This window comes from Etheostoma spectabile, chromosome 20, assembly GCF_008692095.1.
Source record: "Etheostoma spectabile isolate EspeVRDwgs_2016 chromosome 20, UIUC_Espe_1.0, whole genome shotgun sequence".
Taxonomy (NCBI): Eukaryota; Metazoa; Chordata; class Actinopteri; order Perciformes; family Percidae; genus Etheostoma; species Etheostoma spectabile.
Window position 1 is genome coordinate 11,151,982 of NC_045752.1, and position 23,794 is coordinate 11,175,775.

General features: G+C 41.4%; 1 protein-coding gene across 3 annotated transcripts in view; it reads left to right on the top strand.

Moving 5' to 3' along the window:
• Positions 1 to 211: 211 nt before the first annotated feature.
• The window catches only part of LOC116669592 (latent-transforming growth factor beta-binding protein 2), an 86,212-nt gene continuing 62,629 nt past the window's right edge, over positions 212 to 23,794 (top strand). For 2 of the 3 annotated variants that reach the window (XM_032499488.1, XM_032499491.1), the window contains exons 1-3: positions 212 to 1,271; positions 3,941 to 4,014; positions 14,612 to 14,873. In XM_032499488.1, coding sequence (XP_032355379.1) covers positions 811 to 1,271; positions 3,941 to 4,014; positions 14,612 to 14,873 — 797 coding nt within the window. In that variant the 5' untranslated portion in view covers positions 212 to 810. The remainder of the gene's footprint in view (positions 1,272 to 3,940; positions 4,015 to 14,611; positions 14,874 to 23,794) is intronic. The other variant, XM_032499489.1, reaches the window with a different exon arrangement.

The following is a 23,794-nucleotide window of genomic DNA, read 5'->3' on the forward strand; positions in this document are numbered from 1 at the left end:
TTGTGGCACTGTAAGAAAAGAAAATAATCAGTCTACACTTATTGAATTCAAAACATTGTGAAAAGGATGGCATTAACTCAAATAATCCAGCAATCAGTGTCTTAAAGAAAAAAATCTTAAAGAAAAACATCTGGTTTCGGAAGTTTTGTTGTACTACAATACTATAAAACTTCGGAAACCAGATGTTTTCTTAGCCTGCCAGTTTAAATTTAAATGGAAGGTACCGAATAACGCAGCTGTATTCATGATAATTCCAATAATCTTGTTCAAAGGAATCCCAGAAAAAGACGCACAGTATCATGATGTAACTTGGCAGAGAATGTGCGTTTGGGCATATGGACCGAGCGGTGCCGTGAGTGAAGTAACAATACAGCCGACAAGGGGGAGTTTCTTGCAAAGCACATGCAATCCCTACAAAAATTCCCGGTGACTTCAGATCCAAGGAGGTGGCGATATTCATGGGAGCACGATTCAAACGCTTTCAGTTGGAGTAGGAGTACAGCTTCAGCAGCAAAACGGATGGAATAATGTTGGCTTAAAACAACTTTTTTAGATCTGGAAGGTGAAAGGCTCAGAGTTTCTAACTTTGGACTGTAGTTAGGTGCTGATTTGACAACCAGTAGACATTCTGCGCAGTCATACCTGGGCATTATGAAGAGGTATCCAGGCTTTTTTCATTCTTGGGAGAGGATGTCGTCTTGCTGAACTCGTGTAGCTTAATCGGATATTTGCTTATATTTTAGTGACTCTCCATAACTGTAACGTGATCTGCCCTTTTACGCGGTACTTTCGAAACATCACATCCCCAAAATGGACCGTGCGGGATTTGCTGTTTTGATGGTTTTGACTGTTGCACTGGGGCAAATTGGTGACTGTCACAAGGACACAACAGGTGGGAGGAAAGAGGGTGCAGGGACAGGCCGGACGGTCTGGAACCAGCAGCAGTCCCGGGTGAGGAGTCAGGGTCACTCTCCAAGGGGACCAGAGGACGGTGCTTCCTCAAAACACTCCGATGAAACTTCTCCCGGGACCAGCCAGTCTAGGACTCTGGTCCGCGTGCCCAGGGGCACAACTTCCCAAGCGGATGACAGTCACATATCCAAAGCAGCACCAGATCATGCTGCAGGCGCCTCCCGGGAAGACCTTGTCTCTGCGCCGCTGGATGGTGCGCTGCGCACCGCAAGACACCCGGGCAGCCAGCAGCACAGAATCAGAGTGAACCGCAGGCAGAGCAGCAAGCCCAGCTCTGCCAGCACAAGGAAACTTCTTGGGTAGGAATGACAGCCAAGTGCACTACAGTCTACTAAAAAAATGTTTTACTTTGCTTTATCAAGCTGTTTAAGCCATTCAAGTTAACTGTACTGTATGATCAGTAGCCTACTTTCCAAGGAGTTTGTGTGACCTATTCCAGTCCATGTGGTTTACTGTAAAGTGGTACACTTAGCAAAATATCCCTTCCTGGAAAGCAAACCAAGTAATTCTGTAATATAAATACCAGCAAAAAATGGCTACAAAGTGTTGCTCAATATCAATACAAAGCTGTGTGAATATAGTGCATTTAACTGTCATTTGGTAGGTGAAAGAATTGTATTAATTATATGAATTTTGTCATCAGGGTCAGGGCAGGACATGAATACCTGAGGTTAAACACTGTATTGATTACTTGGCTGATTGTGGAGGTATGTAATTAACAGTAAACGTATATGAATGGGTGAACAGTCTTTGAAAAGTTTTGAGACTAATGCAACACTGCAGTGTCACCATTTCCTCCCATTACTACACATTACAGTATATTTAAATCCTAGTAGGAGAGTGGCTGCAGATGACTTAAATGTGTGCGCCCCAGTATTCATGCTCTCGCCTGTGGCCATGTATTTTAGTGGTTTAACCGGTGCCTTGGCTGGTGAACATTTTCAAATTTGCTTAGTGATCAGAAACACCTGTTTCTCTGATGGCCTTCTCTCAGTACTGCAAATCCCTATTTTTTGTCTCTGTTAAACTCCAAACAGGACGATGGGTTGTTTCCATATTAAAGCCCTTTTCTTTTTGTTAAATGAACCCTCTTGCATCCAGTCCTGGTTGTGCCATAGGGACAAAGCATGATACACACAGGAGGCTGGAGGGGAGTGTTAACATAATAATCAGAGGGGGATTTGAATGGCTCACCTTGTGTCACAGACATTAAAATATGAATGGGATGTCTCTTTTGTGTGTCATAAAAAAGGGCTCTTGACTTTAGGAAATGGATTATTTATATATTGTCAATTTATGGGAAACACTTTACAAGATATAGGAGGATTCAGCCAATTGGTTCGCCATCTGTAGTCATACATATAATGTGCACACACCGGCGTTAAGCTTAAACCATGATAACACCCAAGAGAAACAATGGACATGGATGTTGTCCAATACTTGTATCTGCATTTTATTGCCCACACAATAAATGTGTTACATTGTGCACCATCAATATACCCTGATCCATCACACCTTGAAAACAACATTTCTCATCGTATCCGTCAGCCAGACAGTTGCACTCATGCATGATTGAGTTGAGGTACTGTCTATTTAAAGCAGCGCATAAAGAAAATAGCTGCCTGTAGTATTAGATCCAACATGCTTTTTTGCCTTGATTGACATTGCCAAAAACATAGTCCAGTGTTAGTCCCAATGAATGGGGTTCTTTGAAATTTAAAGGTGGCGTTACATAACTCTGCGGGAACATTACCTTATATTAGTCTGCACAGCAGTTTTATTACTTTGATTCATTAGCTTCAGATGAATCATCTGCCGCTTGTTAGAGAAAGTCTTTCCCTGACACATTTCCTCTTGGAATTCCCACTCAGCATGCTCATGTACTGTACCCAGAGGCCCCAGCAGCGTTGGGTTTACTTAATTCTCCTTTACATACATGTTGACTCAGTATGACTCCCCTTCTTTGTCCAGTGCATCTGTCATATGTTTGAATGATAAAGATAGCTCAGTGGTGAAATTATACTCCACCACCTTATGTTCGCGTTTTAAATAAAAATATAAATAGGTGTGAACATGGTGTTATCAATATTTTAACCCGGGGCATGATCCCAATTATCTTGTATAAAGGTCTCCATTACATACATATATCCCTTGATGAAATTTGAATGTGATGACGGATGTCTTTGGCACGGTCCTGGCCTGATGTGTTTGATTCATGACAAAGCTAAGCCTGCCAGAGGGCCCAAACAACTGCATGCTATCCCTGTGACGCCTCAGTAAGACTCACAGTATCTAATGAGTGCAATCTGACTGAGGTCAATGAGTCAATTCTTGTTATCTTCTCAAATCACCATGAGTCAGACATCCACTTACTTTAATATCTTGTGAAAAGACGATGCCAGTGCGTTGACTGCTGCCCTGAAGTTGCTTTTGCAGTCTGGTGCCTTTTCATCTATCTCACTGCAAAACATTGGCCTGCCCTGCAGGTGCAGATAAAGAGTTAAAATAATCCAGTTATAACAGTTTAAAAATTGTCATCTCTCATTTGCTCAGGGATTTATAGAAGATGCAGGTTGCTTTTCATATCCCATGTGTCTCTCATAATCCCTTCAAGGCTCAGATAACTCTGTATTAATTTTCACTCTGGACTCTCGCGTAGAACAGAAAGAGGGACTTGTGGGTCCACGTTCAGATAGAGTTTCGTGACTTGCTGTGAAATTTTTATCAAATAAAATCCAATTATAGTGTAATCTCTAAAGTGTTCATATCAATAGGCCAGCCACATCAGAATGATCCGAAACTCTAACAGCCTTCACAATCAGATCAGTTTTTTCATGCAAAGGTTCAAGGCCTTCCACAATCACTGTTATTGCTCTATGGATTATGGCCCTCGATACTAATGAATGCCTGAAACAGTACTGTCATCGTCTTCGTTAACCCTGTTTTTTTTTGTATGTCTTCCTTCCAGGCCCAATGTCTGTGGAAGTCAGCAGTGCTGCTCAGGGTGGGCTTTGGCACCAGGAACCAATCGCTGCATAAAACGTAAGTAAAAAAATAACTGTCCTATTTCCTATGCACATTTTAAATGTATTTAATTAGCCTCAATACTCTTTTATTCAGCTTCCAAAGACAAGCATTTGCAAACTAAGTGGCATACAAGCACACTGACAAGCATTATTATAGCTTTTTGAACTTCTAAACTTCTCAGACAGAGAGGCTTTACAATCTTATTCACAGAGACTGAAAAATAACAAATTAAATGGCTACTAATGACTATCCTGTCAAGTGGAATTGCCCAATGAAAGTTTTTCTAGGGTGTTAATGGCCCCATGCCTTTTCTTTTCATGGAAGATCCTTGCGTGGAAATTACATTACTTAGCACTTGGCTCTCTATTTGACACAAGCCCTTAATTATGGGTGAAACTGCCTCTTCTTGTATTTGACCACAGCAGTACTGGATATCCTAACTGCCAAGTAATTTAAAGTGGAATAGAAGACACTGGCTGTGAATGAATAATCATCGGTAATTTCTTTAAATGCAAAAGTGTCTTTAACTTGTATGCAGACTTTGAAGAGAAACTGTACTGGTATGTCAGTTTTTATTGACCTATTCTTAATAAAGAAAAATCCATACAGAAATGGCTACAGCTTACACCAGATTTACTCTCTTTATGTCATGTTTCAATTTCATGATTATGACCACCATTGTTTGACGCAGACTAAAATAACAGGTTGACATTTTTTTTTAGTGAGAGTTATCTTTAAACTTTCATGAGTGAAGTCACACACATACACATATTCAGAAATGCCCACACAGGTAATACACATTTCAGCCAGTCAATTCACGACAAGCTTATTGGCCCCAGCAGCCTGATAATTAGATCTCCTTCCCTCCTGCTAGTGCAAAGCCTCCTTCCATTTTTTCTCAAGTCCCAGCTAAAGGCACACTTACCAAGGTGTAAATTACATCTAAAGTGGAGCTGCAGTGGAGCTTACCCAAATTAAAAGGGTAAATACTTTTAATCTGCTAAAAAGTAACAGGTCCAGTCTAACACACTTATGTTAAACAAGGAAGTGCATCTAAACAGGCCAAGGGTCTCTCCAACCATCTGGACCCTCTTACAGCTTGGCCCTCACCCAGGTCTGACTGGAGGCTATGCTATCATCAGCTGAGTGAAGCCTCACGGCCGGCAAAGTGCCAACACAAAGGCCCCAGACTGGAGCTGGTTCTGTAAGCCCCCACGTAGAAGACCTCCGTGGAGGAAAACAGGCTCAGGCTATCTTTATTCGGTCCTCCCCTGAGAGCCAGGCTGTTTTATTAGGAGATGGCAGCATGAGAAAACATGTTCACAGTGGGGGAAAGAAAAGGAGCAAACCTGTCAACTGGAAGCATAAGTAAAAAGCACATCGCAGCTGAGCTGCGTCTAGGAAATTCTCGCTGAAGGGATTGAAGTAATTTCTGATATTAAAAGTGTCAGCTGCAGGCTTCACCTGCAAGGCTGGATTGGGTGTCTACAGTCATGGCTTCCTAACAATACCTCCTTGTTCAATTGGGCTGAGCTCAGAGCAAATATATGACAGGAATTGGATCACTAGTTGTCCAGAGAGTGCGCCTACATGTCTTTACAAATATTTTTATAAAACGGTCTACATCTGGGTCTCCGTGGGTCTGGTTAGAGATTGTTGTCTGGCTCTCTAAAGCCTCTGTTGAGTCTTGGCAGGTTTGGAGCTGACTGTGTCTGTTTTTGGCTTCAGGATGGATGGTTAGCAGACTTGTTTGTGTGTTAAAGTAAATTCAATGTGCTGAAAATAGCCAGTGTTGTGCGATAAAACGCTTTGATCGCCTAAGATGAACGGAACATTGCATTTCTGCTGCTGATGTTCATTTATTTTCTAGTTAAGTTAACCACAGAAAGTAGATTCATAGGCTTTTTCACTGAGGTTTTAGCCAACCAATATTGATTTTATGAACAGTGGCTGAGAACCAAAGCTAGGCTGTACTTCCCTCTGTTTGCTTGCAAGCCGGACCGAAGCTCCTGTCGAGATGAATGGAGCATCTTGTTTTTGGGTCAGCAGTTATTCCCTACCCGACTGAGATTCACATCTGTTCAACATACAGTATTGTTGCTGAGATGAGGAGCAAAGGGAGGCCAAATTGTAGCCTCGCCTAGCCAAAGCGCACCAGTAGTCTTGTCTTGAGTTATATCAAGAGAGTGTGTGTCAGCTGCATTACTGCAACTGTTAACACTGTCTTGACACAAAAACTGATGAAATGTTTGTGCTGACACTTCAGATCAGGTCAGTTAAATGTCAAAAACGTCTCTGTCTGTTCTGTAGAAAATCTCCTACTGGTTTTCATGGAATCTAATACCAATTTAAAAGGCTTGATCAACACATCAACATCATTCATAAAATATGCCAATGATAGTAAACCGTGGGAATCTTGTACACCTGACAGTAATTACCAAAAAAAAAGAAAACAGAAAGATGTTCCAGTAAACTGTAAAACCCTCAGTTTGTTTTGGGAAATCACTACAGAAATATGTTTACAAAATAGTAAGCTACTAAGCTGTGGAATTAGGATGAAAGCTTGCTGGAAAGTTTAAGCGTATATACAATAACCATTAGGTGTCTGGTACATCAGTGTAGAATTACTGTTTTGAAGTTTTGGTTCACAACCTCTCTTGGAGAAAAAAAAACAATTAAAGTAAGAAATGTTAAAGTCAGTGTTATCGGAGAATAGATTTGATTTGTATCTGTTCTCCTTTGTATCTGCTTTAAGAGGTTTCACCCTTATCTTTGCACCTTTGAATGTGGTTTTCACTCATACCTAGCTGTAAATAGGTTCTTGGATAGGCTACCAGGAGGCAAACCACCTCACAATGACAATGTTCACATGCTGATGTTAAGCAGATGTAATGTTGACCAAGTTTACCATCTTAGCTTAGCGTGTTAGCATACTAACATTTGATAATTAGCTCATTTTGGTCATAAACAAAGTATTGGACAAATTGATATTCATCCTGAGGGTTACATGACGGTCTGTATCAAATTTCATGGAAATCCATTCAATAGTTATGTCACTAAAAACCACTTGCAGCTAGCATGGCTAAAAAGGAATGCTAGGTGTTCTATATTGTCACTATACATCAGAGTTAAGTTGTGTTGCTCTGGCTATGCCAGTTGACATTGCTGTTTTAATAATTGGATTAATGGCGTGGTGTACCACACACAGAGTCAATATAATACTTTAGACCGGGGACTTCAGACTCCTTGCAGCACAGACAACAACTGGCTTTACATTTAACCTGAGCTCCCTAAAGTGCAGTTTTTTAAATTCTGCAGTGGAATTCATTTGACCACACTATACATCACAATATTTTTGGCGAAAGCATGCGTTACATATGGCAACTTGCTGCAAGTATAGCCAACAGTGAAAGCATAATCCTCTAAAATAAGCACACAGATGGCCTTTGATTTAAACCCCTTGCTGTCTTAGAGAGTGGACATGAAAGGTGCATCATTCACGTGGAGGAATAAAGTTGTTTTCAGTCTCTTAAGCAGTTGGTGATTGACAGAGTGAAACGCGGTAGAAAGGAGTTTCTTTTTGATTGCCTTCCAGCTTTCTTTGGCCTGCTGTGCCGCTCAGGGCCCCATCCCAACCCTAAAATAACTCTGCATGCAGAAAGTCTCTCTCTCTTGCTTACCTCTCCCATCACAAACTAACTTTCACTCTCTTTTCAAGCAAAGAAATATAGAATTTCCATGATTCCAACATGTCCCCAGTGTTGAGAGGGCACTTAAGTCATGTTAAGGGCTCGACTCAACAGTTCACCATGACATTTAACGCATATCAACGCCATCACAATGTGGATTTTATGTTAATTAACTAATGAAATATCAGTATGTTCATAGCAAAAAGTAAAATTCACTCTTTTTTTAGTTTAATCATTTATCACAGTTGCTCTTGAGATCTTATACTCACCGGTTGCTACAACATGTGGAAAGCAGCTGGTAAAGTATCAAGGACATAACACGTGTGAACGTTTTCTGACCTCCAAAACAATACCCAAAAATGTAGGTTCACCATCTTCACCTAATAGATACAATACGTCTCAGTTTGCTTTTTGTTAACCTCCCTGATGCACAGCAGAATATCCACATGTATAGGACCCGATCGAGTAAGATTTGTCATCTGCATTCTGAAGAAAACTCATTCTGAACGTCAAGAAGTTTACTCAAAGGCACATGCGTTGCTCTAATCGACAATAGTCACGTGTGTGTTTTTTTTTCTATAAAGATTATTTTTTTTGCCATTTTAGCCCTTTATTGACAGGACAGCTGAAGAAATGTAAGGGGAGAGAGAGAGGGGGAATGACATGCAGCAAAGGGTTACAATCAAACCCTTTACCCGCTTTACCAACTGAGCTATCTGGGTGCCCACGTGTGTTTTTAATGGTAGAACAGAGATTGGTTGTGCATAAGAAATGAAAAAATGAACTGTACTGTTTAGGTTTTGTGGCATGCACATGTCGTATGATAGTACGTGACGTGCAGCTAGAGCTCATAAGCCATTGTCAAGCACATGATACAGTGTGCCCCAGTACACCCATAGCGCTGCTAAATGTATTAGTTCTTCCAGCAGTTACTGTAGATACAATGGTTCAATATCCTGTGGAGAACGTGCAAGATTTAATCTACAACATCCCATAGGCAGCAGAGTTGAGAGTTTACGTCTTAGTTTAATTGATGCTGACGAATTTGACGGTTCTACAGGTGGGGAATGAGTTCTCACCCCAAGTGAAGGAGTTTAAATATCTTGGGGTCTTGTTCGCGAGTGAGGGGACCATGGAGCAGGAGATTGGTCGGAGAATTGGAGCAGCGGGTGCAGTATTACATTCAGTTTATCGCACCTTTGTGTGAAAGAGAGCTGAGCCAGAAGGCAAAGCTCTTGATCTACCGGTCAGTGTTCGTCCCTACCCTCACCTATGGTCATGAAGGCTGGCTCATAACCGAAAGAACGAGATCCAGGGCACAAGCGGCCGAAATGGGTTTCGTAAGAAAGGTGGCTGGCGTCTGCCTTAGAGATAGGGTGAGAAGCTCAGTCATCCGAGAGGAGCTCAAAGTAGAGCCGCTGCTCTTTCGAGGTCAAAAGGAGCCAGTTGAGGTGGTTCGGGCATCTGGTAAGGATGCCTCCTGGGCGCTTCCCTAGGGAGGTGTTCCAGGCACGTCCAGCTGGGAGGAGGCCTCGGGGAAGACCCAGGACTGGGTGGAGGGATTATATCTCCAACCTGGCCTGGGAACGCCTCGGGATCCCCCAGTCGGAGATGGTTGATGTGGCTCGTGAAAGGGAAATTTGGAGTACCCTGCTGGAGCTGCTGCCCCTGCGACCCGTTACCGGATAAGCGGATGAAGATGAATGGATGGAATTTGATGATAAAATAAAATCATAGGTTGCTATTTTTGTATTATGCTATAGATTGCTATTCTGCAGCATTAAGCCATTCAAATTACAAAAAAAGAAAAAAAGAAAGAAAAGTTATTTTGAAAAAAGAGACCTGAGAACCAAGCCTCCTGCAACAGTGTCCTCAGTTTTACAAGAACAGGAGGAGGTTTTTAAAATGCTGGTGTTTCTGGTGACTTCATTGAGCTGGTGTTGAAATTACGGCTGCACAGACAGCCACAGAGCCCTCCTCAGCTTTACATGTCCTGTGTGGATTTGTGGGGTTGCACAGTTCAAGGGTATAACACTCCCTTTGCAGCCCCGCAGAGAGTTATGGCCCTTTAGACAGATCCTGTAATCAATACACATCCCATTGGCCCAAGACCCATCATTAACATAGACGCTGGACTACTCGCTCTCAGTTTGTCTCCCCATATCAAGAGTACTCCTTTCTCCACCCCAGCTGGTGTGTCTGTTTCTAGGTTGCAATTGGGTCCTGTTTGGCCTCCTGCGCCACATGTTTTTCTAATTGCTACCATAGATGAAAGTGTGAGGAAAATTATGTACTACTCAGCATCTGGACCAAGGTGTCTTCCTGTAGATATAAATATTATTTTTTCGTTCATTTGTATGTGTTTGTTCATGAGATGTTATAATACGGAAATAATGAAGAGAGACACTTTGCCATGTAAAGCTGAAACATATTCTTCAATAAAGTTTGTTTGCTTCTCTTTTTCATGCTGTCATAATGCAAAAAAAAAAAGTACACATACTCACTCAGATCTCTCAGCAGTAAACCCTAAAAAGCAAGACTGGGCCTGATTGACATAAGCGACATTAACAACCAGCATCCCTCTCCTTCAGTCACACACGCTCGCTGAGGCCAGTGTTGTTAGGGCCGCCCATATCCAACCTTATATTTTGGCCCCCTCCTGCTTAAAGACCATATGGAAGTTGTTGAGATGTGATGTGACGGGGTTTGTGGCTTTTTGGTGAACACCACGTCTTCCAGAGTCAGCTTTACAAGTTGCGGGCGCACGCCCCAGATCCAGATATCCTCCAAAGAGCGCGCCAGCATGTGGCTCATTAGAAGCTGAATGTGGAGTTTGAGGGGTGCAGTGGAGGCACGATATAGCGTGGCTAAAAGTAATGTACACAGTGTCGTGAGTCACCTGTAGATTAACAAAATGCCCCCCACAAAGCTGAGGTGGGTTATGAGAATAAAAGCTCCAACTACTGTATTGGACCAAAAAACACTAATTGAAAAAGGGCATCTATGACAGAGGCACCTTAATCTGGTGAAATATTACCCTTGCAAGATTTACAACAAAGAAAAAATAAAGGATCAGTCAAACAGTGTTGGGCTCCCTCCCTTCTGGTTCTGATTAGAACAATAGAGAAGTTTGATTCAGTCTTTTGAGTTACAGTAACAGCAGTTTAGTTGTAGACAGCAAAGTTATTGTCTGGCTATCCTGAAATGATAGCACTTAACCTGGCAACCATGTGGAAATCACATGTTGTAAAGAGATTAACGCTCACTGGAAATGATTAGCATTGGGCGGCAATTGTATTAACTGCTCAATAGACCAATTCTTACTTCTTTAGTGGATAGCGAGTCCGGATTCATCTTTCGCTCCTGATGCCTCCCACAATCTTAAACATTGGACTTATTTCATGGGATCTGTCAGGTTTTGTGGTGACTCCTACATAGAGGCTCCTGGTGTCATCGCAATGGTTACCAGACTATGTATTCAGTAACAAAGGTTTTACAGTTGTCTGTGTACAGTGTTGTGCACAGTTGCAGGACATTGTAGAACCTATTTAAACTATGTTGAGTCTTTTGGCTTATCACAAATCATCCACATATACACACATTCTACAAACAGTGTTAACCCTAATATTATGACCTTTTGTACTAGAATAGATTCAGAAATGGCCACACTGTGACAACTAATTTTAGGTAACTTGCTGCAACCATTATTTCTAATGCCATTTTATATTTCATTGTTCTTTCCCAACTTCCTGTCTCTCAGTTACAGCATTGACAGGGCCTTTAGTCTAACCCTTAAAATATTCTACTGAATTCTAATCTCCGAAGCAGCTCCCAGCCTCTAAATCTCATAATGGCGTATAATGCGCTCAGCCTGTGGAGAGTCCTAACCAAGATTATTGCCATTATGCTTTCATTATCGGTATTATTTTCCAAAAACGTCAAGTTACTTCTGGTAGCACTGTTGACCTGTGTTAAGTGATGAGGTTTCTCTATATGTTTGAATTATGTCAGATATTTGTTTCAAATTGCCCCTTGCTGAATGAAAGGACTGTAAAGATTTGTTAGGTTGTGTTACTGTGAGTCAGAGAGTGGGGAAGGTAAATCTCTCTTGGATTGTAATGGACTCGATACAAGCTCTAAATTGGAAATGAGAGTCCAGTAAAGGGGGGGGACAAGAATGGCAATTTCCCAGAGATATACACTCACATGCAAACCTAAACTTATAACAAGTAACTGTAACCCACTAAGAAATATGATGGGCAATACTTACCTCAATAAAGACCCCAGGGTTACTTTAATATACGTACCGAATTACTGTGCGATCGCTTCAAGTCCAGCCAAGAACTTTGACAATAAAAATAACTTTATATTATTACAAAATGTAACATTTATCACCTAAGTGAATGCTTTTTGTAGCTGGATGGATACTTGAGTTAACCGTAGGCATTAGGCATTTCTTTAGAGCTCCTTAAACTATCCTTATGCAGTTTAAGTTTGACAGGACTGGAAAGAGAAAAGATACACAGACCTCAGACTACTTAAATGTGAAGTTAATGATATTTTAGCTAACTCTAAAAATGTGTCTTATTACTGATTGGTCTGGATCAGCATGTTTGTTTGGAAGGTTCAAAGCTGCCAACTACAGTCTAATAGTCTCCTCTTTTCAGATGACTGGATTTGGACTCAATCTCCTAAAACTTGGCCATTCTGTCTTAGTCATAATTAAGGCTGAAGTAGCAATGCCAGGAATGTTTGCCATTTCTCCTCTTTTATTTCCGATGGATTCCCATTTTATTATTACTCTCGCAAAGTAATAATTGCTGCACATATTTGTAAAATGGATGGAATGTGAGCCAATTAGTTTTAATGATGTGCAAGACAAATCTGCATGACAGCAATTACTGCGACAATGTGTTCAACAGCCCAGAGGCAGGGTCTAGAGACAACATAGACAGGCAGTGGCAGTGTATGCCACGGCCATGCAACAGGCTTCATGTGGGGCAAATGTCGGGCCCAGAGTCACTGACCTGTCCACGTTATCGTCAGCACAGGCGATATGTTTGTCTGGTGTCACTTCTGTGCCTCACAGCTGAAACGGGTCACATGTCACACGATTGAACACATATCACATTGTAATTCAGCTATGAACCTCCATTTATTTGGTTGTTTTTCTGCCTCGCATGTTTTCTCATTTCACTTCAGATAGTTTATTTGAAGAATTTCACACATTACTGACTTCTCCCCCTGCAGTGTAATGTCACTGGAATCTGTGGCCCATTTGATCAACCACTTCATCCCCAAACTTGAGGTTAAACAGACTCCGGACAAGGCAGTGGCACCCAGCCAGCCCGTACTTTAGTTAGACGATGGATTTAACTCCTTGCCAAACAGAGCTCAGGCAATTCCCATTTTATCCCATAATGGAAAATTCGGATCACATACCAAGTTATACAAATCCACATCCACATTTCTCTAAATGTGTATGCTTCATCAAAAAAAGGGGCTACATTTTCCTCAGAGTAGTTAAAATGAAATGCTTGAGTGAATTGGTTGGTCTAAATAAAATTTGCTTTACCATAAAGCAGAGAGAGCAGAGAGTAGTGATTGTCTGATATTTAATCTTCAATTTGTTTTTCTCACTGTACCGCAGGCTGACGATGCGTAATGCAGTGGTCTGTCAATTGGTATGCATCATGATCGGAGGAAACTAAAACACAGAGCTTGATTGTTTTTTTGTGGGATTGTGTCTGTGCAAATGAAAGTCTGAAGCTACAGTTGTTACACACCGCTGTCGTGTTTCCATCTGTCACTTCAGTTTTGAGCTCATGTCATCAGGTAGGCCTACAGAATTTTCAGGTTCCAGTGTGCTCTCACTCAAAAGAAACAAAGTGGCCCCAGAGTCTGAGAAGAATGGCAATAACAGGAAGCGTGCAGCAGGTAGAGCGCTGTTCGCACCCAGTGGGGCCTTTTTTGACTGCCAGCACTCCTCACTGCCAAGAGCTATGGCAGCGTTCCTGCCTGCGATCTGTCAGTGTCCACAGTATCTGTGTCAATAGCATTCCATAGCACTGTTGACGGAGCACCGCTGTTTGCTTTAGCCACCACCGACCAGTGGCCTGATTTACTGTTTGAGGACAATGTCATAAATCCTCAAGTGCCATCCACGACATACAGTTGTGTCACAAGATCGAGAGGTTGTTTACTTTAAATTGTGTCCCGCAGTTTAGTGTGACGCGTGGATGTGAAGATGGACTAGTGACACAGATTATTTTTCCATGACCATGAAATGACCTCAGCACTGTATTTGCAGACGATTGATAAATAATATGCACACATTCAGCTTTTAAGTTCAGAAAGCCTGTTTAGATTTAGTTTGTTTTTCAAATAATAAATACAGGCCATTTATTTGATAAGTGTCAGCCATTTACAGTTGGATTTCAGTTTTTCCCATTCGCTCATTTTTTTATGACCTCTTACTTTTATTACCCTTTTAAGCTTCCTGTGTGACAGTCGAAGCACATGCTGGATTCTAGATCAGTAACAAAATATATTTTGAGGAAATCACTCCGTATAGAAATGCCGGCAGCACTAAACTGAGCCATGAACTTAGAGTATATGCTTTACCTCAGCGAGAAATTGGATAAGGATTTAATATAAGTGATCATATACGTTTAGACTAAACTGGGCAGTTAAAAAGTCATGACAAATTGAACATGACAGCCCCTCCAGGCTCTCTGCTGAATGAAAAGGACAGAGAGGGTTGAGAAGTGAAACTAATGGCCCCTTGATTGAATCAATTTAAAGTGAACCCCGGTGTTGAGATCAGGGAAAGCCATTTCGGCTACTGCTTCTTCTTACAAGGGGGGCACATGTATTAACATGACCTGCTGAAAACGTGATCTCCATCTGTGCTCTCTCTTTAGCTGACTGCCAGCCCCCCTGCCAGAACCGTGGCTCCTGCAGCCGGCCACAGATCTGCGTGTGTCGCTCAGGTTTCCAGGGGCCCCGCTGTGAGGAGGTGGCTCCAGAGCAGGTGTACATCCGTGATGGAGGTGCCCTGAGGCGTGTTCAACCAGGGGCCAACCCTTTCCAGAAAGACAAACCACGGAGAAGGCCCTCAGAAAGGCAGGCCATTGATACTGCTAAGGTCCAGACCCCACGACCTGCGACCACCAGACAGCCTGTGTAAGTGATGCCATTATGCTTCCCTACCTCTTCGTATAATAGCCAGGAAGAGCCTCATAGCTTTGCCAAATAAGGATGGGTTAAAAAAAAAAGTCTTTCAAGGTGATTGTATATTATTTCATTTAATGAAGACATTTTGAAGAGGGTGACAAGACAATAAAACAGTACCAAACAATGAGATCTTATAGTAAAATACGTATTTCCAGCACAGTCCTTAGTGTTACACACAAGAAACATAAACAAGAAGCAGACAAACTCATACTAAAAAGACATATAGTAATTAGAAGGGGGAAAAAAGACATAACATAAAACAAAATAAATACAAAACAAAAATGCTGTAAAAATTAAAAGCAAAAGTTAAACAAAAGTAGACAGAGCCACACAGCTACAATTCCTGTAATTTAGACTCTCTGACTTTCCATTTTTCCGGCAAAGAGGGTTTACTATTAGTTGATGGCACCAAATTGGGTGTCATAGTAACTACTAACTAGTCTTGCTATCACCAGACCAAGCCAAGCTCAATAGATTTGAGGGGAAGTGTTGGTCTGGGGAGTCTGCTCCATATTCTCTCTGCAGAAGAAGCATAACAAACGAGCATAGTTCAAATGACTGGAAAGTCCTTCAGCCAATAGCACGACAGTTTGTGATGGGTTCCCGCAAAATTGTGAACTGAAGCAGGAGAATTAAATGTGCAGGTTTCCACACCAAACTGCAGGGCGAATTCAAATCGCCGGCAGAGTGGGCGGGGTTTACCCAGTCCAACTTCTAACATGAGCAGGTTTTATATCTTCTGATCTACAATGTCACCCCACCAAAAGATTTACCAAACAGAGATTTAGTTCTAATGCCAAGGCACAGTGATCTACTACTGTACCTTCATTTCAGCAAATAAAATGAAGCCTCGACTTTCACTCACAAATGTAGTATTTTGTGGCTTCTGACTGAGAGATATTTGTTTTAGCTAACATCACTGTCACATTGGAAGGCTCACAGACAACAAATTGATATACTGCGCTGTTAGAAATAATTGAAATGCTCTTGAACAAACAGTAGTTCATTTCGCTCCTGTTCAACGCTGTTTGTGTTTATTGTTGCAATAAATTAAACCAGATGAACGGGGTTCATATGGTAAATCTTTAATACTCTCTAAGTTAAACAAATACTAAGGAAAGCAAGTAAGCATTTTCTGGCATGCTTGAAAAGGTATTAAAGTAAATCTGTGAAATGTAGGAAAATAAAACTTGATTTACCAGACAGGAGTATTAACCCCTGCTATTTACTATGAAAATAGAGCTGGGAGATTATATTTTCTTTAGTCTTTCACTTTGTTGTTTGATTTATTGGAATAACTGTGATTGTGTATCCAACTAATAATTGCTCAGATGAAGGCCTCTTTCAGTGCATTCAGCAAACTCTCAAAAGACTGCTAATCAGACAGGCCTAATAGTTTCTTGGCTTGAATGTCTGACTGTTTGAGTTCCAATCTGGTTGGAAATAACTTTTTGGTTTGATTGCTTTACCATGGCTAGAACTATTGTCTTCATCAAGTAAGTTGAAAAGGAGTAAATGTTTCCGGAAAGAATTTTAACGGATCAGTATTGCTTACAGGTTCAGACTTATCTTGTCAAATAATGCTCAATTTCGGATCCAGGGCTTTTCTAATCCCCTCACAGTTGAAGTGCCATAATTTGTTTGGGAACTGAGGTCATCATTCACCTTTTAGCTAGTTTGTCATCAGGGTAATTTCTCTCCACCAAACCACTTAAGAATTATCAATTAAATCTGACATTTATGGTGCTCCTCATGCTAAATGTGAGGGTCTTTTGTCATTCTGTGCTTTTGCTAGTTATATGGATTTACGCTGCCTGAGCCATCCACGTTTGTGGTAGCTCAATGAACTCTACTAAATGTTTTGGCAGATGGTTCATGAAATACTTTTTTATATGGAGTTGTAGTGAATCTTCTAATCAATACAAGACCTTTGAGGACTGCACAGTTGCTATGCATATTTTGTCTTTATTCTTGACTCACAGGACATTCTTGCGTTCTGAGTCACTGATCTGGGACAAATTGAAAGAGACAAGGCTGCAGGTTCATCATTGTAAGAGGCAGACAGTGTGCCTGAGTCACAAATGCCCCTACTATGACTGTGTCCATCTTTCATGTTTCCGACTAAACTGACTTAGAGGGACTGTTAAGTTTCAAGATGAGCCATTTCCCTCTGGTGGAGTGCAACATTTCCAAGCATGCAGCACAGACTAATCTAGTTAATAGTTCTTGTAACCACCAGATTCTTCTGAAATCTGGAGGAAAGAATAAAAGCATCTGCCAAAATAGTGAAAGGTCTTCCTTTAAACGTTATTCAAAGAATTATTTGAGGCTATTTGAGTGCTTGTATAATTCACGTTTAAAGCTCAGCCTTTGTGAACTGCTGAGAATGTGCACTCTCTTGGCCCAGAATGATCTTTTAGGGTTGGGACAGCCGTCTGACTGGAAAAGTGGTGGATGCAAGTCTTGGTTTCATATTTCAGGCAGAGATTCCACTGTTTCCAAAGCAGGGAAAGCATGAGCAATGTGAGGTCACAGATAGTTATAGAAGTTCAGATAGAGCGACAACACTAGTGCCAAAGCTCAATCAAGGAGTAAGAAGAGGAGCAGGGAGGACAGACAGATAGATCATGTTGGTCCCCACTAATATACTGAGGGAGCAAAGGCCACCCCGAACATGCAGCACCGAGCCAGTGTCCTTTCATTTTTCCCTACTAGAGAAGGTGTGATGTACTATATATGTCTTTCTTGGAGCAGACTTGGTTTGTTATGTCAGCAGCACCCTGTTACTGACCCAGCCTGTCAAGTGGCGCCAAGAACAAGAAATAGTGTGGAGAAGGAATGGGACTGACAAGGTGGGAGAGAACAAAAACAATGATGATAATAAGAGAAAACATCAATTACAGGAAAAGTAATTTGTTCAGGTGAGCAATGTAAAGTGACTAGGATATGGTCTAAAAATGGTTGAATGTCTGCTGTTCGGTCCTGCAGTTGGCCTACTGTCCAGTCAGCTGTGGTTCACAGCTATGAAACCCCACTGTGTGCACATGTCAGCAGGCGGCAGACAGGGAAAGTGTAGTGTCTGCGGTCGATTTTAGAGGTTTGTCAACATCTCAATGAAGATGGTGCTTAGCTCAATTTTTAGCAGACCTGCACCTCGAACTTGTGTGGCTAAGTCTCAGGCTTTTTAGATAAGGCATTGAGCAGCTAAAAAAAGAATTTGGGGTCGGTTTAGTCTGTTAGAGGGGAAGTGATTTTACTAAACTATTCACTCAATAACCAAAGAAGTAGAATTTACACATTTTCCTGTTGTCTCCATGGCTACCAGCACAAGACTTGCTATGTTATTTAAATAAAGTAGCTCCCTTCCATTTGGCATGACTGTGCTTTAGGTGTTTTTAAACATGTGTGATTACAGAAATTATGCATTCTAATGCATCATATCATTATGGTCTCCCCTGCTCTTGTAGTAGCCATATTATTTTGTCACTTCCCAATTGTTGTACCTTAAGAATTTAAAGTGCCTTACCCAAAATGTAGAAGCAACTTTTCTAAAATCAAACGTTAAGATGCTCTGAAAGTGTTCTGCCCAGGCTAGCTGCTTAGCTTAGCATCTATTAGTGGCAATGTTAATTTTGTAACTTTCTCAAAACAACCTTTTAGGTGTGTTCACACAGAACCCAAAGCCATTTTCATGGTCACAAATCTGTCCACCACACTCGGATGGAATTTCTTTCTTTCAAAATCTAACGATGACTGCCATGTGGTCAGTCCTGTGCGGGCACAGCTGCCTCCTGAAGTATTATTTTAGATAATAAACGGTTTCCTGAAATGTCACACTGAATGAATCCAGCACATTTATGACTGACAGTCTTGAATAAAAGTCTTGTTGGGATGGACAAAACATATGAGGAGCCTTCTGTTCAGTGGGATTCTGGGACATGGGAAGACAACTCCTTACCTTTTCTTGTATTCCTTTCTCCAGTCCTCCCCCTGACCATTTCAACTGTGTCCCAAATGTCCCAGCTGCCTGTTCTGTGGGGTTAAAACTGTCATATTTAAAATAGGTGCATCCTATGTGCAGCTGGCAAACAAATATCTGTTTCCTCCCCTGACCGAACGTGTTTCACTGTAAACCAGTGTTTCCTGTGAGCGCTGTGCTCAGCAGTAGTGAAAGGCTTTTCCTTGTCAGCACGGGATCCTGTAGATCACAGCTAGTCTGTCAGCTCCCAGTATGAAGGTCAGGGCCAGTGGTGAACACTCCTGGCTAAGCTGGAACTGTGATAACGCACAGAGGACGTATTCAGCACCTCCTCTGAGTCCTCCATATCAGCTCCATACCCCCGCCGTTCTCTGACATCAGTCCTCGCAGGAAACAGAGCTGGGCAGAGCAGGATGTGTGTGCTGTAAGTAGGTCATCTCTCTCAGGTCTGTTACATAATCACACTAAGGACAGCTGGCAGCAGCCACTTGGATAACAGAGCTTTAGAGTTATTTTTGTACTAGAACCTAAACATTCAGTACATTGGATAACTAGTGCATATCCTGAATTCTTCTATACCACCATGATGAATGTGTTATGGGGTGAAGGAATTGTCTAGTCTTGGGGTAGAGTTTGCAGTTGCTATTTAAATTCTGTTAAAGCAGAATGGAGGTATTCCTCACAAGTTGTTGGTGTAATAAAACTGCACACACCAGACAATCTAAACTGTCTCTCAGTGTGTTGTTACAATTCTGTGATATCAAAATGTTGGGAAAAGAGAGCTCAGTATCGGATAAAGGTGGGGTGATTTTTCTGTTGCAACATTTTTAAAATTGCTTCTCTTCTATATATATGTTTATATATGTTTTTTAACCAATGATCCACCTAAATATTTTCTGTTTATACGGTACCACTACATCATATCCATTTCCAGCAGACAGACTGAAAGCAGAAAATGCAGAAAATACATGTTATGTTCTTCTTTACAAATGATATAAATGTCAGGTTGTGCATTCTTCTTAGAAAACAGTTTTTAGAAATGTGTCATGATATATTGTCTTTAGAAGTGTAACTTTTGTTTTTGATAAAGAAGGAAAAGAAAATCGCAATACTCAGAATCCCAATACTTCTAGCATTGCTATCAATTAAAATCAAATACAAATTGAATTGGAACTCATGTATTGTGAAAGAATTGAATCGGGACAAAAGCATATTGTCCCTGCCCTAATATCGAATGGGAAGTTGAGTCGGTATGAGCAGATGCCTGAATTGAGGTATTGAATTGGATCAGTGTTTATCACCACTGGTTCTTTATTTGAAATGTTTCAAATTTAATTTCAATGCATCAATGTCTTGGCCCATTAAAGTAATTGCTCTGTGCAATTTTGCAAAGTACAATGTGCTTCAGGGATGATTGCAAATTTGGTCACACCCAGTAACATATTGAGATGTTGGAGAAAAATAAAAACACCCAGTGACATGGAGCAGAACAACCCTTAAGAGGGTGATGCATACGGCTTTCTCTGCTGCATTAGCTGTTATGCTTATATCAGACCCGCCGTTTGCCTGGTGACTAATAGGGCTGGCGGTTATGTGGCTTGTTGACCCAAGGCTTTGCACATAGCCACACAGCCGTTTCTCAGAGGAAACTGTGGTCATAGTGGGAGTTCTCCATGTTAATCATGGATCAGTGGTTGCTTTCACTCCCACTCCAGACAAACCACACACACACACACACACCAGTGCTGACGGCAGCCACGGACAAAATCCCCTAGGTGACCTCAGCACCTGTGGAGAAATATTGTTTTACTATCATCACCAATGTTCTTGGTAGTAAATGGTCACTGAAGAATCTGAGATATCCAGTGTCACAGAGCTTGAATAAAATAGGATCAAATCCGTTAAAAGTTGGGAGTGGGAATTCTTTTGACAAGATTCTCATAACTCGAGAGAGTAGCACAAATCCCACAGTAGCTTTCCATCTCATAATACTTTTCATGCTTTTTACTTTGATCAGATATGTGTGTTTTTTAGACTATAATATATATCTAAACATTTAGCCTGGGAAAGTTTTCCTACTGTACCTCCTGACAATATGCTTTGCTAGTCCAAGAGGACATGTCATCCTCTTGTGTCCGTTTTTGGTTGCTGCCAAAACAGGCGGCCTGCAGATGGGGAGTCGTGCTGAAGTAGGTTAAAGGGGTAAAGTGCAGAGTATTTCCCACAGGTTGTGTGTGCTGCTCTCTCCACAATAGGGCTCTATCTTGCTTCTAATCCAGGCATATGACAGTGTGTCTTGAGCTTTGATTTGTGTCCCTATGTGCGGTAGATTGGGATTGAACTTGAGCAGGGTCAGATTAACTGGCTTCTGCTTGTGGATGATTGTAAGCGTGTTTGTGTTGTTGTTTGTGTTTCTGGTGCTTCTAACTTTACCTTTGCCCAGACTCTGTTACTTGGTATATTTTCACTTCTGATATGAGTGGGATAGGGTTTTCCGGAGCATGGCTGGACATTCTTTGCCATGAATTTGTGGTGTTGGTGGGGGGAATTCTATTGTGGGTCAACAAAGTGCACACTCAGCTGTGGAGGCCACCCTGTCCTCATGTGAACTCTCCATTAGTCACAAATAGACTAGGAAATATTGAATTTTGCACAACTTATGGTGGTAGTAAATGAACCAAGATTAATGTAGCATATGTTTTGTAATATGTGTGTCTAAATGTACTGTATATTTTAATGTGAACAAGCTTAACACACAACTATATGACCAAGCCAGGACTTGTTGTGTATCTTTCTACAAACACAGAGCCAAATGAGCCCCATGAGTATTTGGCTTCCTGCTAGGCCAGAGGGAACAAAGGACCATAGAGAACTCAGCACTCATCGTGGGACAGATATGTCTCTCTGTCTCTATCCCAACTCTCCAAAGCCCCATCTGAAACACACTTTCTGGGCCGCAGTGCCAGCAGGCTTGGTGTCCGCAGCCAACTTCTTCTCATCAGGCAGGCCTGTGCAGATGCAGCTGTCGGAGGGACAAATAGTGTAAGGCAGTTGTAGGAAGAGGGGTGCCTATTCCAGAATGTACTTCACCCTCCAGCTCCGGAGCTGAGGCAGATGGAGAAAGCATCAATCAGGTTCATCTCCCAGATATGGGTTATGGTGTTGAAATCATGAATAAGCAGTATGGTTGGGCATGGCAGCACTTAATCCAGTCACATGTCAGAATGGAGGGTTCCTGTGTGGGGCCGAGTGGTGGAGAAGAACTTCAAAAGGGGCAAACATACAAATCTAACACACAATATTTAATTTTTTTATACCCAGACATCAGCAGTCAACTTTGTGTTGGCCTTCTTAAAGTCTGCATTTTTCCCTTGTTTTTTCCGTGAACTTCTGGTAAAGTTTTTATTGCTTTTTTAACCAGTGATACAGACTGGTTCAGACATTCCCTCAATCACGTCTCTTATTGGAAACCTGCCTCTTTGGCTTATTGTCAGAGCAGTCTGATATGTGACACTGACCAGTTTAGGCATAGCCTCAGTCAGCACTTTGTAATGGCTCTTCCTGCTGACCTGTCTTGTGGTGTTTTACTAAGTGAATGATCAGAGCAACTACAATAAACTGCAGAGTATTGAATAGCATCTCGGCTCACCATGTTTTCAGGCATTTTGATTCTGGCCCCTGAACCACAGCAACCACACTGCTTTGCTTCCATCCAGAATCGGGCATTTCTGGATTTCTTCAAGCTTGAAACCCCCACATTATAAATGCTGAGGTGAAAACAGACAGGTTGGCACTGCTGCTGGCCCCCTGAAGAAGAAAATGAAACTGTTTATTTCACAGTTTTTGGCCTGTAATTGAGTAGACGGCATTTGTCATATGTTTTGATCACTTAGTGTCTGAAAATCTCAATGAGGTCAAAATTACACAAAATCTATTTTCATGCAGGCGGTAAGATATAGTTATACCTATGAAATGAATTGGAACTTCATTTCTCATCATTTTTTTTCGTAGCACTTTGGCTGATCCAAATAACAGTCTTTGCTAAATAAATTTCTCCATAACCTTTGCTGCTTTCGATTCTGCACTAGGCCTAGATGTTGCTCTAATATAAGCCTCATCCCCTGGGGTGAGAAAAAAAAACTTAGAATCAATCCAACCACACTGTAATTTATTTCACCCAGGCTCTGGCTGCTACTAGTGGGATTCCTGGAAGGCTTTCCAGACAGAGGGAACATGATTTAATCCAGCCTTAGTGGCTGGTGCGATAAGACCTCAGACACACCCAGATTTTCACAAGGGGAAATATTCTGCCAGGACCCACAATTATCCAAGTCATAATGACTAGCGATGTTATCAAAGAGAGATTGGGCTTTAATTGCGCACTGATGTTTGGCCTTATGTCCTTGTTTTGGGAGAAAGCAGCGTATCGTTAACTCACTACACATGTTTCTATGACTAGGTGTTTTCCTGTTAATCTTAGTTTATAGTATGGGACACATTGGACTACTGGTACTACTGGCAATGTTAAATTAAATTGCCATGGAGCATTCAGTTAAAATGTTATCATTTTGTATTCCTTGTGTATTCTATTTGCTAGGCTCTATGTGATGACATTATCCACTCATTATTCATGTATCCAAGAAGAAAAAAATACAATTCTGTAGTTTTTATCATTCATTATTATCACTCATTAACTGCTGCTTTTATTTAACATCTTATCGCCTCTCTTATGTGTAATAATAGTGTAATCATAGTTTTGTTTGACCACATCAGTGTATCCCGTCAGGGGCAAAGAAATAAGTATATATATATATATACAGTGTGTATGTGTGTGTGTATATATATACAAGCCGTGTGTCGCGGAGTGAGAAGGCACCCAAAGGGGGGGGGG